The sequence below is a fragment of the Theobroma cacao genome, chromosome 9 (genome assembly GCF_053813885.1).
Source record: "Theobroma cacao isolate CCN51 chromosome 9, ASM5381388v1, whole genome shotgun sequence".
Lineage (NCBI taxonomy): Eukaryota > Viridiplantae > Streptophyta > Magnoliopsida > Malvales > Malvaceae > Theobroma > Theobroma cacao.
This window is the reverse complement of record NC_142647.1, coordinates 48875885-48896217: the sequence shown is the minus strand read 5'-3', so window position 1 is coordinate 48896217 and position 20333 is coordinate 48875885. Positions and strand designations below refer to the sequence as shown.

Here is a 20333-nt window from a genome sequence, read left to right as displayed (position 1 = left end):
AATGCTGGCAGAGAAAACATTGCAGTTTCTGAACTTTCAATGAAACAAGAAAGATTCAACGTTCCAAGACAAAGATGCACAAGCTCCAAAACCATAATTAACAAAGCTGTTGTTACTTTCTAGTAGGGCTGAAATTTTTTTTATTTGAGATATTATTGGACCTAATTCAGTGACATCTTGGATCTGAATGTTACAAAATTTTCCCACACCATTCTTTCTCTCCCTAGTGAATCTTCAGAATTGACCGGCCAAAGACAAAAGGGTCAAGAAAAAAAGAATCAAAATTAGGTTTAAAAAGGAAAATGATAAGGCAAATTCTATCTAGAGAGGGGTTCCCCAGCACTTGGGAAGAGCTGCTGGGGGTGGAAGCACCTTCTGATTGGGTAGATTTCCATCCAGGACGATCCATGCCATCTTCAAGCCCCAGCTTGTATGGACTTCCAGGTGGCAATGCATGAACCACACCCCTGTTGGCACGTGTAACTTGTTGTCATTATCAGCTAAAAACATAAACAAAACAAGAATACTAAGTAGGTACAGCAATGTTATTATTTCTACCCACCTGGATTGTCTGCAAGAAAACGAATTGCCACCCAACCTCCTGATGGTACACCAATAGTGTTCCTTTCAACAGGGTCGACGAGGTTGAAGTTCTTACGGTCCTTATTTGTTTAGCTCTTGATGTTATGTTACCTTTTTGATGGGTTTTTCCCAGATTGAATGGAAGTTCAATGACAAATCTTCAAAAAAAAATAAGTTTGTGTATGACTTGAAGCATATGGGAAACATATAACTTGATAAAGACAAAGAAGTTGACTCCTTGTTTCTTGGCACAAATTTGTCTTCTGGGGAAGCATATAAGGTTTTCACACATTATCTGATCTCAAAATGTTTTAGGTCAATGCATTTATTCAAACTTAAGGCATCAGGCTTATCATTTCACCATTTGGGATTATGCACTGCTTCATTTACACAGTTTAAATTGTGCCAAAATAGTGTAAGCTTAGTAATATTAATTCTTTATTTTTTATTTCAGTTTATATGTTTATAGATACAGATGTATTCTTCCATATTGCAAAGTTGCACAAAGGATCCACCTATGATATCAAGGGAGTACCTGAGAACATCATGAGCAGATGAGCTTGCAAAGGGAGGAGTCCAGCTACAAAGTGAGGTCCTTCCGAGTGTTTCAGTAAGCTTTTTTTGTTTTGTTTTCTGCCTTTTGTGATGATGTGAGTGGATGAGTTTGTGGGTTTGTTCTTGCTGGTGAATTGGCTGTTAGTCTCAATGTGTGATCATGCATTGAGTGGGTGTTTTGTTGATGCTACGGTGTTAATGGAAGCAGGCTGATAATTTTCAAATATAAATATATATATATATGTACTGTTTGTTTACAAAAATTCCAATTCCGTAAAAAAATACCTCATTTACAAATACTAATTTCTTTTTTTCCTGTCCCCCACGAAAAGAAAAAAACTATTAACAAGGAGCTGGAACAAATAATAATCAAGAAGAAAGAAACTGCATGCTCATCTTCGATGAACAAACCCAGCTGATGCAGTGAATTCACAGAGTTCCTCCATAAGCTCCAGTCACCTTTCCAGATCCATTTTTGCTACCATGCCAGTTATTATAAATAGGGAATCCAATCAGCATCTCGAACTCCTTTTCAATCTCCACATTCAGTTCAATCCCAGCTGTTTTCTCCATCTGTTGCAATGCATTCCGAGCAGCTTCTCTTTCTCTTTCCCGTTGCTTTTTCAACTCGACCTCTGCCTTCATTTTTGCTGCAGCTTCAGCAGCTCTGATTTGAGCTTCAATCTTTGCCTTTTCTTCTCGCTGCCTTCTTTCCAATTTTCCCTTTTGCTGCTGCATCTTCACTGGATCAGCTTTCTCACCATGATCAAGTATGTGCTTAGCTTTCAAAATGGTGTCTGCATAACGGCTTTTCAGCATTGCAGCTCGGAAAGCCTTCTTCGATGACATTTGCACGTCAAAACTAGGAGTTAACAATCCTTCCCCAGAAGCAGCATCTGTTGCAGGAGTTGTAAGTTGAGAAATCAGACAAACGTTCTCATCATACAGAGAACTTACAGCTCCGTCAGAATCTGGATCAGACTCGCTCATTGGTGATGTCATTGTCCTTTTGGCCTGGCAATCCAGTTTAGAGGCATAAGTTCTGCACACTCTAAGATCTCCACCCAATGATCTTTCTGAAGTCACATCGCTGGAAGATGCATGGTTTGAATCACTTGGAAGACTACATTGACACTTAATGCTGCCACATGAGCTGCATCTGCAGGCACCTGGACTCAATGGTGGCTTGGCATTGATAGATCCATGAGCACGCCCACCACTACTGGCGCCTTTTTGAAAGTTTTTTCTTGCCAACCTGCTAACACACTTCTGTGCGGGTTTAGGACGCTCAACTTCTGTTGCTCTTGCATTCAAAGGCACCTTGAAAAACTTCTCCTCAGATGGCCTTGACTTCTTGGGGAAAGAGTAATATCGGGATAGCTGGTTTTTAGGACAACTCCGTCTTGATTCATCAACATGGGCAGAACACTGCTGAGCCATGCTACGATCCATCTTTCGCCTCTTCTCAGTTCGACTGTCCACAATCACCCCTTCTGGTCCACGCTTGTAAGCAGCTGAAGTCCGTTTCAAAATCCCAGCAGATCTAGATGATGTCCTTTTCCCATCGAAAGAACTGCTCGGTTGCTGCCCAAACTCAAAAGATTGTGAAGGGAACTTCATCTTCAACCTCTGATCTGGCACAACAGTTTGCGTAGCAATTATTTTGTGACGCTGCAAAAATTCGAAGATGGTACTTTCTAGGTTTCCACGTTTACAGGAAAAAACGAAAATCGAATCTAGTGTAAAACTCTTACCCTTACACTACTGCGGGAAGGAAAGAAGTGTAAAACTCTCAGCTAAGGTTTCCTTATCTATCTCACTCTCTTCAGCTTTGGAAGTTGTATGTCAAGAAGTTGAATTAAATAGGTCTTTCATGTATATGTAGTATATAAGATTGTACTAGCGTCGGAATAGCAGTTGTATAATGTATTTGGAAGTCTATGGTCCCCTTTGATAATTGAGGAAGTTAAAGCACTTTACAGGGATTTTAATTGGACATGATCGCCTTATCACGTTTAATGTGGTTCTCTTACAATGTAATGACATTGCAAGACCGTAGGAAAGATACATTTACAAAAGAATGGATTGGACAAATATACCCCTCTCAAGTAAATATTTAGTAATTTTATATATTTTAATATTAAAATATTATGTTATTTTTATCATATTATTATTTATTATTTTAAAGATAAAGTTGAAAAGTCAAAACTTTATATTAAAAAAATATAAATTTATTCAATTTTATATTTTCATACATAATTGAAAATTTTGTAAATTTATACTACATGCATTCTTAGTATAATGCTTTCAAATTAATATTATCTAAAAAATAGGGTTCGAATTCCCCCTTTCTTAATTATAAAAAAAAAAATATTCTTTTCAATCATCACTTTTTCATGTTAAATTAAACGCTTTAAAATTACCTTATCCACAATCACATTTTCAAGAACATATCAAACATAACCTATAAGATCAAAGACATTTGGTTTTGAAGAAATGAAAGTGCAGCAGACTGGACATCGCACAAAAAGAAAAGAATAAACGCAAAGTTTCACTTGAGAAGCAAAACTCATCGTTTCATTTAGAGGAAATAGTCTACGTCCTTCGACCGTTGTTAAGGCTACTAATTAGTGAATTCAAATATTAGTTAAGTTACTTAAAAGATGTAATTAATTAGGATTATTTTTCTCTCTCCTTTAGATTAGTTAAGGTAGCTGTATGTAAACATTTTGTACCCTTTGATTCTTCCAATGAGATATGATTAATTAAAAAATGTAATAAAGGAGCAAGAAAATCATATTTAGGATAAAAATAAATAAATACAAGTATATAATGCACACATGAAGTTGCGAAGTAAAATGGCATCTTAATCAATAATTTCATATTAAATTTATTTAAGCATAATATATAAAAAAGTTCCTAAACTATTCAAAATAATTTTACATTAGTCTTTATTCTTATATTGCGTTTAATCAAACCCTTATATTTTCATTTTTAATCAAATAAATCCTTTATGATCCTAATTGTTGACTAATAGCAATTAATCAAATATCTATTGTTATTTTATACTTATGTAGCATTGATATAACGTTAATGTAGAGGATGAAAAATTCGATATGATCATATTATTATGCCACATAAATATGTCATATCATCATTCATTACAATATATCAACACATTATGTTAGTGTCACGTTAACGCCACATGACGTACAATGACAATGACAAGTGGCATTTTATATAAGTCAACTATTAATCGTATGAGTTTATTTAATTAAAAATAAAAATATATGAACATATTTGGCTCAAAATAAAAATATAAAAATTTAGTTGAACGTAATAAAAGTTATAAAGCCTCATAAATTTTTTTAAATATTATGTCATTTGTTTATAAATGAGAAAGAAAGAGATATATGGTTTAATATAATGTTAAGTGATAGCGAAACAATTTGTTTCCTTGGCAAACATATAATTACTAGTACTATCTTTAGAGGAAAAATTATGTCAATTTTCAAAAAAGAATGGCCCAAAAAAATCTTCAAGACGTTTCTTCTAGTTGGAGTAAAGTGAACTGAGTGATAATGACCAATGTCCTCTGTCTTTTGCGCTCTCAATAAAAATTGGTTAGCTCTTGATAATTATATTTTATAGAGTTATCTTACATTCTTTTGAGCCTAAAAATGATCAATGTCCTCTTGTTTTTAACTAATTTAGATATTATTTTTACATTTTTATTAGTATTTTTTGTATGCATGCCTTAGTAGTTTAAATAAGTAATTTGAATTTATTTTCATATTATTAAGTCTTATTTATCCTTTTTATTGATTGTGCTATATGTTGGAGAAGGTGCAAAAGAGCTTGGAAGGCAAATTTGCAATTAGAACTTAATTGGGTGATTTATTAATAGGATAAACATACAAGTATTAACTATATACAGTCAGTTTTTATGACTTATACTTAAGAAAGTTAGTTTAATTAATTAACTGTAGACATATAAAGAATTAAATTAAGTTAGGCCATTATACGATAGCTTGACGGAGAATCTTTCATTCTTAAGGATCTTAGGCTAGCATTAGTTTTCCATAAAATTAGGTAATTAGTTAATATTGACTCCAAATGAAGCATTAATTGAAACCATAATCCTAGGTACTTCCCCATTGTTTTCAAACTCAATTTACTTGTATTTTTTTTAGCTTAGTTCACTAGTTTAGCCTGGCTACTTTAATTTTTTTCATTTTCAATTAAATTCTACACTAGATTTCCTTGGATAAGATTAGACAATAACTCACTCACTACAAGATTACTTGTTGACCATGTACACTTATATGATGTTTTGCTAATTTGATAAAAGTTTTAAAGTAAATTGTCTTGATAAATTAGCAATAGCTCTGCCCTTGGGTTTTATTAGATAGTATGATGATGAATACGTTTAGAGATGATATGAATAAGCAAGGAACAAAGGTCCCTGATCCAAGAAGAAATGAAAGGGCAGTAGATTGGACTAAACATAGAGAAAAGAATAAAACGTAGAGTTTCACTTGAGAAGCAAAACTCATCATTTCATTTAGACGAAAGAGTCTAAGTCCTTTGACCATTGTTAAGGCCATCGATTAGTCAATTCAAATAATAGTTAAGTTAGGATTCGTTTGTTTTGATGTAAAATAGTTTTCAAATAATATTTTCAAGACTTATACGTGTTTGGAAGACAAAAAATTTATTTTAAATGTAAAACATTTTATATCCCTATTTCTCTTAATCGTAAGAAATCTTATTTTCTTCATTTGCAATTTGTGTAGTTCTTTCTTTGTTTTTTTTTGTTCTCTAGAAAGTGTCTTACGCCCCTTAAGGGCATAAGACATTTTACGTAGTCAACAGGTGTATTTCCCATTGACCCATAAAATATTTTACATTTGGAATGAATTTTTTATCTTCTAAACAAGCATAAGTCCTAAAAATATTTTCTGAAAAATATTTTACGTCAAAACAAACAGAGCCTTGAATACACTTGATTATTCAAGTTTTTTATTTGGAAGAAATGGTTTGAAATATAGAACTCAAACAGATGGTGGAAAGTGTAAGTATTGATATAGCTTTGCTGGAAGCAGAGGATTAAGTTGCAGGAATGATCTGGACAGCAGCTTTCATTATAGGTTCCCAGGTTGTTTGCTTAATGGTTGTTGAAGGGTCTCAAGGCTACAAATAGATTCAAGGGCTTGGAGAATGAGGAAACCAAGGCTAAGTTGAAGTTAATTCAACTATCACAGTAGCATGGATAAAACAAAGATATTTTTAATAACAGAAAATCACTGTAAGAGAGGGTTGCCCAGCAAAGACAATGCCTCAAGCCCTAAATATCCAAATTAGCTCATAGTTTCATTGGTAAAAGCCTAAAAATGTATACAGAATGAAACTATTCCTTACACTAGATTCAGAATGTAATTAGTCACCAGCCAACTAACTTAAAGAGAACAAACACAACGAATCAAACCCTAGAAACCCTATGCTAGATTGAAAATTAGAAAAATAACAGTGTCATATGGTGTAATAGTCCTCTAAACCTAGATAAAGAGTATTTGTTTCTAAGTGTAAATCACTCATAATCTTTAGCGCGAATGTGAGGAACCAATATGAACAACTCAACCAATAACCCTTTGAGTGAAAGTTGGAAATTTAAATAAACATTCATTAATAAAACCAACAAAATGACAAAATAAACACCAATACTGAACTTTAGGACAGATTTCAGACATCAAAAATTTAGAAGTTATACTCCATCTTATACACATATCAACTTAACACAAGCTATTCCAAATAACAATGACATGTTAATATAATACAGGATATCATGAGAAATAATACTCACTGAGAAGTATTAAGCCTTTTTCCTTGTTTTATGTGAAAGACACTAAAATCAATCTATAAGCTTAAGTACTTGCACAATCAACAAAGAAAATTAGGTTTTCAGAGCTAAAGCAATGTAAAATAAACTTACAGCAGGGGTTTTCGATCCTCTATGGAAATGAGGACGGCTACGATCTACGAATCCATTAGGAGCACGACAACCACCAACTGATTGCTGACCAACACATGCAATCATTTGACTTATATTTATAGCAGAACCCTTGGAACCACATTGCGACATGATCAATGGACTGTTTCTCCAATGTAGTTCTTTCATGCATACCTGTTTCAAAGCAATTCTCATAAACCATCAACCAAATAGTCTTCAAGTAATCATCATTCTAAAAACAAATGCATAGTTCCAAGTGTATGGAAGATGATATAAACTTAAAAGATTAAAGCAACACAACTAAGTTTTCTAGCAGTGACCATTTCACACGTTCAAATAGAAATTAGAAAATACTACAACATAGCCCCAATCATTACCTTCCCGTTTTGTCCCGAATTTTATTCCATATTGCACTTACATTAGCTTCTAGTGTTTGAGCAGCATCACAACCAGGTTTAGGCTCTAGTTTTCCTTCATTGACCATCTGTATCTCTTCATCACATTTCTTATGACCTCCTGAATTTTTTACTGCTTTCTCATCATTCAACCTTTTCCCCGGTTGGACATCATCAATTCCAATTGAAAAGCCATGATTCCCTATCCATCGAGCACTGCATAGAAGCATATAAAAAGAAAATATATTAACAGAAGAACAAAGAGAATACAAAGTCAAATTAAGACCTGAAATTACATTAAACGCAACAAAATAAATTGGAAAGTGAAAAAGATTCTGTAGAAACAGTAACATGTATTATTCATGTGATTGCTATAAACAGTACGAAATCCATGTTATATTACGCTAGACTAAGATTTTAAAGAAAATTTTTCACGAAAGAATGGAAAAATTATGAACTTGCCCTCACAAAAACATGAAGAACTTGCATTAGCATGGAGTCATTCAAACAGCCAAAATGTTCACATATGAACTTAAGAAACAATGACAGATGAAATTTGGCAACCAAAGTCTTGTTATAATTGGTTACCTCAGTTTAGCTAGCCGATTCATGCAGGCAGCAGCAGCATGTGCATTGTAGTCCCTGAGAAGAAAGAATAAAGTCCATCCTTGTTGCCATTTTCGGGATTCATTTTGGAGGATATAAGAAATTGAAAATGTCAAGAGCCTAACCTGAAAATTATTGTTCTGTTGTCCACATATGTCAAGCCAAAGAGCGTTTCCAGAATGTTAAAAAAATTTAAATTAAAATTAAGTAGCTAACAAAATTCAAAAACAACAATTAATGTCTTACATTAACAATTGGCGTCTAAAATAATCCAAACAGATAGAATATGTACAATGCTTAGAATGCTCGCTGGAAACTATTCTACTGGGTTTCAGCATGTGCTTAGTTCATCACAGAAGAGTTCAACTGAGCGTGGGCCCTACAAACCCATAACAGGAAGGGGGAATCACAAATAGGCTAGATACTACATCCAGTCCTAATCCTAAAGCAATTAGTAAAACCCAAGCTTGCCCCTTTAAGAGCCATCCAAAAATGTCATCTTGCAGTGATCTCAAGCTCTAAACTCGGGATCATGTAAAGGTGGCCCTACAAGCCAATATGACTCATTTCAAATATGTCAAACAAGAGGAAGAAAGCAGCTCTATCATACACTGTACACAGAGGAAACCAGAAAACAGCAGAAGAAAATAAGAAAGATAGATAAGAATTAGCTCCTACTTAGCCTCTTTAATAGTTGACCTTTAAAGTATCTCTCCATACTTTAATTCATCTAAAGGATAAGGAAAGGCAATACCAAATATGATTACAATAAGAGCATTCAACCAGTTAACAAAGAGACATTTCAATGGTTAAAGCTTGGGGCTTCCCACTACAAGGTCTGATGGGAGCTGGATATGACTCCCTCTTGTTGTGTAAGTGTAACCCAAGTCTGAGACCGCAGTGGAAGGTGCCGGCGAGTCGAGTCTAGAACCGAGTGTATTCAACTTGACTCATGGTGCTGTGGAGCTGAGTCAAGAGGTGAGTCATGGGTATGGGGATAGTGATGGAAAGAAACATAAGAACAAGAAGAAGACAGAGAAGGGTGAAATTGGTAATGTCGGGGATGGTGAAGGCAAAAGTCTTGTTGAGGATGGAGAGAGCAAGAGGAAGAAGGAGAAGAATGAGATTGGTAACTTTGAGGAAGACGAGGAAAAAATGGTATTTGAGGAACCAAGTGAGAAAAAGAAGCATAAGAAGGAGAAAAGTGGTCGAAAAATTGAAAATGTCCTGGCAAATGGGATGAAAATTGAGGGAAATGGGGTGAAAATTGAGGGTGAAATGAGACATGAAGCAGAAGGGCAAGGGGAGAACAAGAAGAAACGGAAGAGTAGAGGGATTGAGGAGGGAATTGAAAATGATTCTTCTTGAGAGCCAATGAAGAAGAAGAAGAAGATTAAAAACGAAGTGGATAATTGATTGATTTGAGGCAATGTAGCAACTTTTATTGTTGTTGTTTCTTATGGCAGCCTGGAAGGTTTTGTTTTGGAGGCAATTCTTAGCTCCGCTGTTAAAATGAGTACTCATTTTTGGATAATCTTTTCCATTATAATGTTGAGCAAATATGTTTGTTAATTTAGAATGAATGAAATCAATTGATGGTTAATCTCCAGAGCATAGTCACTGGTATTTGATTATTGTCGTTTTAATTGATCTACAGCCAATGGGGCTTCAACACAGTGACAACACCATGTCCCATTTTTGATCTTCTTCTAGCTTGATGAGACCTTCCTGCCTGATGACTTGCAGATTCTTGTGAAAACTTACATTTTGCTAAAACTGAAATAGAAACAGCATGTAAAAGCTGATAGGAAGCATATTTTGTTAGTGAATTTCAGTAACTCTTAGCTCGAAAGATAACCAATGTAACAACTGGGAACTCTGATGACACATGTCAAAATGTATGAAGAATGATCGTTACATGAGTGCCAAAACTAATTCCTGGGTCAGGGGACCGCTGAAAGCCAGGCTAATTGATCAATTGTTGGCATCTGAAGCATGCAAGTGTCTGCTATAGTAATCACACTGCATTTCTTGGTGATAAATGTTAGGTATTCTTCTGAGCCTTAATGTTGCTATCTAATCTAGCAATAGTTTGGTATCAGAAGAATTTTACAGCAAATATTTTTGTCAACTTCTGGTTCTTGATAGATTATCTAGCATGCAAATAATTGCTCAGTTATATTTTGGAGTAGGCCACTGGTTTGGTAATCGTTTTCAACTCTGTCTTCTCTCTTTCAAAAATCTTTCTTGGGGAAGTTAGTGTTGAGTAGATGGACTTCATTGTGATTGCCTTGCCTTTGTTTCCATTGACTTCTATTGTCCGATCATGTGAACCTTCAGAAATTTCACTTACCTCACTAGTCATAGAGTTACCTTTCTCTGCTACACATATAACTAAATTTTCAATACATCTGTTTTATTCATCTCTAACGGGGAAAAAACTATGTATGAGATAGATCATGTTGATCTGGCCAACAAGGTCTGTGACTGCTTCTCATAGAGGAAACCAGCTTTCTTGGAGTCATCCGCTGACCAAACAAATATGCCATGAAGTTTGCCCTGACGCTTAAGCCTGCGACAGGCCTTGAAAAACCCATTTTGAGGAGACAAACCTCCACTTCCATCGGTACCAAAGCTTACTAAGACCTTACCACCTCTATAGTTAGAGCTCTGTTCATGAAAGTATTTCAAAAATTGAGAAACAGTTGTCCCCTTATGGTAAGCGTAAAACTGAAAGTTGACATAGTCTATTAGATGCCCATACTTTCTCCACAAGGCCAAGTAATGCGGTTGCACGGAATCATCATTATAGGGTGCTATTGATGCAAACGACACCACCCCATTTTGTTTGAGGAACAGAAGAAGCCGTCCAATGCACTCAGCAAATGTGTCAGGATCTGCATGGAAGTGTTCATAGTCGATGTCTATTCCATCCAAATTGTACTTTCTTGATATCTCTGTTATGGAATGAATGGCATTTCGAACCCAAGAATTGATTGTTTTGGGGCTGAAGTATACATGCTCATCATTTATCGTATCACCCCCAAGACTCATAGCTACCTTGACATTCGGATGCTGGCTTTTGATGGAGAATACATGAGAAGGGCTGAGGTTTTCTGTATCCCAGTAAACCCCAAAATCACCATTGGTGGGGGAAGGAGTTGAAGAGTTTGTGTAGTCAATAGCAAAGGAGAGGATGAAGTGAAAATTTACTTGTGAATTGATGGGTACATCTGAAAACGTAACACCCTTGTCCTCAGCTCCTATATATTCTCTAAAAAGTTTTGAGTTAGCTGCTACTGCAGGGTTTGAGGAAAACAGAGCAATGAAAATTTGAAGAATAAGAGGAAGAACAAGCATATGTGAATTCATGGCTGTAGTTGTTGAGTGTTGAGTAGCAGGTTTCAAGAGAGGTATTTATAAGGGACAATGGTAGATATTAGATTATTATCTACAAACAAGATATTTGTTCTTGTCTTGGTGTCTGGTTTCATTAAAACTCATTTCTTTCCTTCTTTGTGCAGATTCACGAGGGATTTGCACTTGTGCAGATGCCGGCACTCACCTACAACACCGTCTCTTTTCATTTGTTTATATGGAAAAAGATGTCATAGCCTTTTGCCCCTGGTTCTCATCGATCAGTCAACTTTGACAGGCACTCCATAGACAATTATTAGAGATAAAATTCTGAGTGTAGTCTCTATTCTATGTGAAAATGTTGAATTTAGTATAGAAGATTATCATTGACCATGAAGATCTAAATCCCTATGCTTTTGGCTTTACTTCATTCTGATACCAATTTTTGGTATTTCTTTAATGAATGGACTCCATTAGGAGTAGGTGAATGTCTTAAAATGAACAATGTAAAAGACGAGGTAGAGAGTAGCTAGGGAGCTGCCTCTAGGACGGCAACAGAGCAACTACCAAGGCCCAAGGGAGGAAGTCCTGGCGGTAAACATTTGCCTATTATTGGGAGCTGACAATACGACATAGACCAGTTTTGTCAAAGAAACTATGTGAATGCTGGCAGAGAAAACATTGCAGTTTCTGAACTTTCAATGAAACAAGAAAGATTCAACGTTCCAAGACAAAGATGCACAAACTCCAAAACATAATTAACAAAGCTGTTGTTACTTTCTAGTAGGGCTGAAATTTTTTTTATTTGAGATATTATTGGACCTAATTCAGTGACATCTTGGATCTGAATGTTACAAAATTTTCCCACACCATTCTTTCTCTCCCTAGTGAATCTTCAGAATTGACCGGCCAAAGACAAAAGGGTCAAGAAAAAAAGAATCAAAATTAGGTTTAAAAAGGAAAATGATAAGGCAAATTCTATCTAGAGAGGGGTTCCCCAGCACTTGGGAAGAGCTGCTGGGGGTGGAAGCACCTTCTGATTGGGTAGATTTCCATCCAGGACGATCCATGCCATCTTCAAGCCCCAGCTTGTATGGACTTCCAGGTGGCAATGCATGAACCACACCCCTGTTGGCACGTGTAACTTGTTGTCATTATCAGCTAAAAACATAAACAAAACAAGAATACTAAGTACAGCATGTTATTATTTCTACCCACCTGGATTGTCTGCAAGAAAACGATATGCCACCCAACCTCCTGATGGTACACTAATAGTGTTCCTTTCAACAGGGTCGACGAGGTTGAAGTTCTTACGGTCCTTATTTGTTTAGCTCTTGATGTTATGTTACCTTTTTGATGGGTTTTTCCCAGATGGAATGGAAGATCAATGAAAAATCTTCAAAAAAAAAAAAAGTTTGTGTATGACTTGAAGCATATGGGAAACATATAACTTGATAAAGACAAAGAAGTTGACTCATTGTTTTTTGGCACAAATTTGTCTTCCGGGGAAGCATATGAGGTTTTCACAGATTATATGATCTCAAAATGTTTTAGGTCAATGCATTTATTCAAACTTAAGGCATCAGGCTTATCATTTCACCATTTGGGATTATGCACTGCTTCATTTACACAGTTTAAATTGTGCCAAAATAGTGTAAGCTTAGTAATATTAATTCTTCATTTTTTATTTCAGTTTATATGTTTATAGATACAGATGTATTCTTCCATATTGCAAAGCTGCACAAAGGATCCACCTATGATATCAAGGGAGTACCTGAGAACATCATGGGCAGATGATCTTGCAAAGGGAGGAGTCCAGGTACAAAGTGAGGTCCTTCAGAGTGTTTCGGTAAGTTTTTTTTGTTTTGTTTTCTGCCTTTTGTGATGATGTGAGTGGATGAGTTTGTGGGTTTGTTCTTGCTGGTGAATTGGCTGTTAGTCTCAATGTGTGATCATGCATTGAGTGGGTGTTTTGTTGATGCTACGGTGTTAATGGAAGCAGGCTGATAATTTTCAAATATAACTATGTACTGTTTGTTTACAAAAATTCCAATTCCGTAAAAAAATACCTCATTTACAAATACTAATTTCTTTTTTTCCTGTCCCCCACGAAAAGAAAAAAACTATTAACAAGGAGCTGGAACAAATAATAATCAAGAAGAAAGAAACTGCATGCTCATCTTCGATGAACAAACCCAGCTGATGCAGTGAATTCACAGAGTTCCTCCATAAGCTCCAGTCACCTTTCCAGATCCATTTTTGCTACCATGCCAGTTATTATAAATAGGGAATCCAATCAGCATCTCGAACTCCTTTTCAATCTCCACATTCAGTTCAATCCCAGCTGTTTTCTCCATCTGTTGCAATGCATTCCGAGCAGCTTCTCTTTCTCTTTCCCGTTGCTTTTTCAACTCGACCTCTGCCTTCATTTTTGCTGCAGCTTCAGCAGCTCTGATTTGAGCTTCAATCTTTGCCTTTTCTTCTCGCTGCCTTCTTTCCCATTTTCCCTTTTGCTGCTGCATCTTCACTGGATCAGCTTTCTCACCATGATCAAGTATGTGCTTAGCTTTCAAAATGGTGTCTGCATAACGGCTTTTCAGCATTGCAGCTCGGAAAGCCTTCTTCGATGACATTTGCACGTCAAAACTAGGAGTTAACAATCCTTCCCCAGAAGCAGCATCTGTTGCAGGAGTTGTAAGTTGAGAAATCAGACAAACGTTCTCATCATACAGAGAACTTACAGCTCCGTCAGAATCTGGATCAGACTCGCTCATTGGTGATGTCATTGTCCTTTTGGCCTGGCAATCCAGTTTAGAGGCATAAGTTCTGCACACTCTAAGATCTCCACCCAATGATCTTTCTGAAGTCACATCGCTGGAAGATGCATGGTTTGAATCACTTGGAAGACTACATTGACACTTAATGCTGCCACATGAGCTGCATCTGCAGGCACCTGGACTCAATGGTGGCTTGGCATTGATAGATCCATGAGCACGCCCACCACTACTGGCGCCTTTTTGAAAGTTTTTTCTTGCCAACCTGCTAACACACTTCTGTGCGGGTTTAGGACGCTCAACTTCTGCTGCTCTTGCATTCAACGGCACCTTGAAAAGCTTCTCCTCAGATGGCCTTGACTTCTTGGGGAAAGAGTAATATCGGGATAGCTGGCTTTTAGGACAACTCCGTCTTGATTCATCAACATGGGCAGAACACTGCTGCGCCATGCTACGATCCATCTTTCGCCTCTTCTCAGTTCGACTGTCCACAATCACCCCTTCTGGTCCACGCTTGTAAGCAGCTGAATTCCGTTTCAAAATCCCAGCAGATCTAGATGATGTCCTTTTCCCATCGAAAGAACTGCTCGGTTGCTGCCCAAACTCAAAAGATTGTGAAGGGAACTTCATCTTCAACCTCTGATCTGGCACAACAGTTTGCGTAGCAATTAGTTTGTGACGCTGCAAAACTTCGAAGATGGTACTTTCTAGGTTTCCACGTTTACAGGAAAAAAGGAAAATCGAATCTAGTGTATAACTCTTACACTTACTCTACTGCAGGAAGGAAAGAAGAAAGTTTAAAACTCTCAGCTAAGGTTTCCTTATCTATCTCACCCTCTTCAGCTTTGGAAGTTGCATGTCAAGAAGTTGAATTAAATAGGTCTTTCATGTATATATAGTTTATAAGATTGTACTAGCTTCGGAATAGCAGTTGTATAATGTATTTGGGAGTCTATGGTCCCCTTTGATGATTGAGGAAGTTAAAGCACTTTACAGGGATTTTAATTGGACATAATCGCCTTATCACGTTTAATGTGGTTCTCTTACAATGTAATGACATTGCAAGACCATAGGAAAGATACATTTACAAAAGAATAGATTGGACAAATATACCCCTCTCAATTAAATATTTAGTAAAAATAAATATTTAGTAATTTTATATATTTTAATATTTAAATTATTAATATTAAAATATTATGTTATTTTTATCATATTATTATTTATTATTTTAAGGATAAAGTTGAAAAGTTAAAACTTTATATTAAAAAAATGTAAATTTATTCAATTTTATATTTTCATACATAATAGAAAATTTTGTAAATTTACACTACATTCTTAGTATAGTGCTTTCAAATTAATACTGCAATATATTCTTCTCAGCAATCATATTCTTTTCAATCATCACTTTCTCATGTTAGATTAAACGTTTTAAAGTTATCTTATCGACAATCACATTTTCAAGAACATATCAAACATAACCTATAAGCATTAGAGGCATTTGGTTTGAAGAAATGAAAGTGCAATAGACTGGACATCGCACCGCACAAAAAGAAAAGAATAAACACAAGATTTCACTTGAGAAGCCAAACTCATCGTTTCATTTAGAGGAAATAGTCTACGTCGACTGTTGTTAAGGCTACTAATTAGTCAATTCAAATATTAGTTAAGTTACTTAAAAGATGTAATTAATTAGGATTATTTTTCTCTCCTTTAGATTAGTTAAGGTAGCTGTATATAAACATTTTGTACCCTTTGATTCTTTCAATGAGATGTGATTAATTAAAAAAATGTAATAAAGGAGCAAGAAAATCGTATTTAGGATTAAAAAAAATAAATACAAGTATATAATGCACACATGAAGTTGCGAAGTAATATGGCATCTTAATCAATAATTTCATATTAAATTTATTTAAGCATAATATTTAAAAAAGCTCATAAACTATTCAAAATAATTTTAAATTAGTCTTTATTCTTATATTGCATTTAATCAAACCCTTATATTTTCGTTTTTGATCAAATAAATCCTTATGATCTTAATTGTTGACTAATAGCAATTAATCAAATATCTATTGTCATTTTATACCTATGTAGCATTGATGTAATGTTATTGTGGAAGATGAAAAATGTAATATGATCATGTCATTATGCAACATAAATATGTCATATCATCATTCATTATAATATATCAACATCTTATATTAATGTCACGTTAACGCCACATGACGTACAATGACAATGACAAGTGACATTTTATATAAGCCAATTATTAATCGTATGAGTTTATTTTATTAAAAATAAAAATATATAAATTTATTTGGCTAAAAATAAAAATATTAGGGTTTAGTTTAACGTAATAAAAGTTATAAAAACTCATAAATTTTTTTAATAATTTAGAAATTATGTCATTTGTTTATAAATGAGAAAGAAAGAGATATATGGTTTAATATAATGTTAAGTGATTGTGAAACAATTTGTTTCCTTGGCAAACATATAATTACTAGTACTATCTTTAGAGGAAAAATAATATTTTTTGCAATTTAGATCGCATGATTAAAATATATGAAGTAAAATTCAAGCCCAATTTTGGTTTGGAAGTGAAAGCCATCAAAAGCCAACAACTTGGCATGGGCCAATAGCTCCCCAAAGCAGTTGTAAAAATGAGCTCAGAAGCCCAAAATGCAACAGAAATTTCATTATCTCATAAAAATGTGAGGAAGTTCCTGCATTGACATATTTTCAGACCTCAGTGTTACAAAACAAACAAAAAATCCTCTCCTAACATCACATGCATCAGCGAAATAATTATTAAATAGTTAAATAGATACTGATTTATGTCAATTTTCCAAAAAGAATGGCCCAAAAAAATCTTCAAGACGTTTCTTCTAGTTGGAGTAAAGTGAACTGAGTGATAATGACCAATGTCCTCTATCTTTTGCCCCCTCAAAAAAAAAATTAGTTTGCTCTTGATAACTCTATTTTATAGAATTATCTTATATTCTTTTAGGCTTAAAAATGACCAATGTCTTCTTGTTTTTAAATAATGTAAACATTATTTTTACATTTTTATTAGTATTTATTATATGCATGCTTTAGTAGTTTAAGTAAGTAATTTGAGTTTATTTTCATGTTATTAAGTCTTATTTATCCCTTCTATTGATTGTACTATATGTTGGTGAAGGTGCAAAAGAGTTTGGAAGGCAAATTTGCAAAGGATCATGCACTTTTGCTTAAGTTGACCTTAGACCATTCTGCAATAATCCAAGCATATCTTGAGCTACAAAACTCCGATTGACATGATTCTTGTACCTATGAAAAGATAAAAGGAAGAGCTACAGCGTTGATGTTCATAACTTCACCCAATTCAAAAGGGATCATGGTAAAAAATGTGGAGGAAATCAACTGACTGCAGCAAACTTCACCTTAGGCGCTTAAGCCCCCAGCTCTCAGCCCCGAGGCGCCAATTGCACTGTCCATCATGTTAAAAATAACCATAAAACAGAACCTTAGGCGCCTAGGCGCTGACACATCAGTCTGCACATTGACAGTTATTGCAATTTTTATGGTGAAGCATTCATTAACGAAGCATGGGAAATCATTAAAACTCTACCCAACACTTCCATCATTAAACAAATGACATCTACATTTTCAAAAAAAGAGGTACTCCAAAATTTCCTCTCTATACTAAAAATATACTCCAAGTATTTCACAAATTCTAATGAAAAATGAAAATCATAGAAGTCAACTTTCCTACCACTTTGTTCAGTACATGCTACTTGAGTGCCAGAAATATTATCGCCATCTTTGTGTTTTGGCACTAAGGAGGAAAAAGCACGAGAATTAAATAGGGAATCCAATCAGCATCTCGAACTCCTTTTCAATCTCCACATTCTGTTCAATCCCAGCTGTTTTCTCCATCTGTTGCAATGCATTCCGAGCAGCTTCTCTTTCTCTTTCCCGTTGCTTTTTCAACTCGACCTCCGCCTTCATTTTTGCTGCAGCGTCAGCAGCTCTGATTTGAGCTTCAATCTTTGCTTTTTCTTCTCGCTGCCTTCTTTCCAATTTTCCCTTTTGCTGCTGCATCTTCACTGGATCAGCTTCATCACCATGATCAAGTATGTGCTTAGGTTTCAAAATGGTGTCTGCATAACGGCTTTTCAGCATTGCAGCTCAGAGAGCCTTCTTCGATGACATTTGCACGTCAAAACTAGGAGTTAACAATCCTTCACCAAAAGCGGCATCTGTTGCAAGAGTTGCAAGTTGGGAACTCAGACAAACGTTCTCATCATACATAGAACTTACAGCTCCATCAGAATCTGGATCAGACTTGCTCATTGGTGATGCCAATGTGCTTTTGTCCGGGCAATCCAGTTTAGAGGCATCAGTTCTACACACTCTAAGATCTCCACCCAATGATCTTTCTGAAGTCACATCGCTGGAAGATGCATGGTTTGAATCACTTGGAAGGCTACATTGACACTTAATGCTGCCACATGAACTGCATTTGCAGGCACCTGGACTCAATGGTGGCTTGGCATTGATAGAGCCATGAGCACGCCCACCACTACTGGTGCCTTTTTGAAAGTTTTTTTCCTGCCAACCTGCTAACACACTTCTGTGCGGGTTTAGGAAGCTCAACTTCTGCTGCTCTTGCATTCAAAGGCACCTTCAAAACCTTCTCCTCAGATGGCCTTGACTTCTTGGGGAAAGAGTAATATCAGGATAGCTGGCCGTTGGGACAACTCCGTCTTGATTCATTAACATGGGCAAAACACTTCTGAGTCATACTGCGATCCATCTTTCGCCTCCTCTCAGTTCGACTGTCCGCAATCAACCCTTCTGGTCCACGCTTGTAAGCACCTAAAGTCCGTTTCGAAATCCCAGCAGATGATGTATTTTACCCGTCGAAAGAACCGCGCGGTTGCTGCCCAAACTCAAAAGATTGTGAAGGGAACTTCATCTTCAACCTTTAATTTGGCACAACACTTTGCGTAGCAATTATTTTGTGACGCTGCAAAACTTCGAAGATGGTACTTTCTTGGTTTCCACGTTTACAGACACCAGGGGAAAACAAAAATCGAGTAAGTGTAAAACTCTTTTCGCTTAGTGTCTGTTTGGCTTATTGTCCAATTCTTAAAAGTACAAATTGGGTGTATTTGGCCTTTAAAAAAATAATTTTTTTAATTAACAAAATTTAAAATAAAAAGAATTTAAAAAAAAACTCTAAATAAGAGCTTTCTCTTTTTTTAAAAAAAATACACCAATTTCTTAATAGAGTTAATTTTTTTTTCAAAATGATCCTCTCTTGAAAAATACCTCCTTCTTCTCTTGCAATCGATCTCCCTCTTCTCTCCTCTTCTTGCAAATCATCCTTTTAGGGTTTTTTTTTGTTCTTACAAAAGTTAAGGGTAAAAGAAAATTTAAGAATCAAAACTGCATTCAAGTATTATTTTTTCTTTTTCTCTCTATTTTGTTTTTCATTTTATTTTCTATCGTTCTTTTTTTTTGGTTTTGAAAACTCTTTTCATTATTTGATATTTTTCAATTTATTATTTGATATGATAATTATGTAGTGTTTATTTGTTCTTAACTTCTTTCTGGTGTATATAATATTTATTGATTATAATTAAAATAATTAGTCAAATAAATCAATAATTATTTAGATAAATTAGATGAAAATTGAAAAGTTAATATTTATACTCTTTTGTGATAACTCATTTTAAAGAATTTTTTCTTTTAGATATAACAATATGTTGTACTACAAGAAAATTGAAATAAACTTTAATTCCTTTGGTAACAAGAATTGCAAAATCCTTTTCACATTTGAGCTAATAGTACCCAACAGATGATGTGGCACTCATTGACAAAATAAATAACCCATTAAAAAATAAGAAAAAAATACAAAAGCCAAAACCTTTTTGTTCAAGGGAACTTTGTTGGTTAGGACATCAAGACCTTGATAGACTTGTATGAAATTAGTGATGATGATTTCAGTAGGAAAATGAATTGCCAAATCAATTGCTAAACGTGATTTTCCTGACCTAGTTGGATCCATTA

General features: G+C 35.1%; 1 protein-coding gene, 1 long non-coding RNA gene and 4 pseudogenes across 2 annotated transcripts; 1 reads left to right on the top strand and 5 right to left on the bottom strand.

Annotated features, from left to right (window-relative positions):
- Positions 1 to 1530: 1530 nt before the first annotated feature.
- On the bottom strand, positions 1531 to 2783 carry LOC18590810 (uncharacterized). Its single transcript, XM_007016550.3, has one exon. The coding sequence runs from the start codon at positions 2755 to 2757 to the stop codon at positions 1567 to 1569; it is 1191 nt and encodes a 396-aa protein (XP_007016612.3). The 5' UTR covers positions 2758 to 2783; the 3' UTR covers positions 1531 to 1566.
- Positions 2784 to 6983: 4200 nt separating this feature from the next.
- LOC18590809 (uncharacterized) lies at positions 6984 to 8188 on the bottom strand. Its single transcript, XR_016028653.1, has 3 exons — positions 8131 to 8188; positions 7566 to 7744; positions 6984 to 7321 (listed from the first exon to the last, which is right to left on the bottom strand). It is a non-coding gene; the product is annotated as an uncharacterized LOC18590809 (long non-coding RNA).
- A 534-nt stretch (positions 8189 to 8722) lies between these two features.
- Positions 8723 to 9564, top strand: LOC148761058 (uncharacterized; annotated as a pseudogene).
- A 445-nt stretch (positions 9565 to 10009) lies between these two features.
- Positions 10010 to 11523, bottom strand: LOC108663365 (chitinase 2 pseudogene; annotated as a pseudogene).
- Positions 11524 to 13558: 2035 nt separating this feature from the next.
- On the bottom strand, positions 13559 to 14909 carry LOC18590806 (uncharacterized; annotated as a pseudogene).
- Positions 14910 to 18116: 3207 nt separating this feature from the next.
- LOC108663305 (uncharacterized) lies at positions 18117 to 19646 on the bottom strand (annotated as a pseudogene).
- Between the last annotated feature and the right edge of the window lie 687 nt (positions 19647 to 20333).

Bases quoted from the DNA above. Each gene is read 5' to 3' on its own strand.
- LOC18590810 (XM_007016550.3), bottom strand. From the start codon at position 2,757: ATGAAGTTCCCTTCACAATCTTTTGAGTTTGGGCAGCAACCGAGCAGT.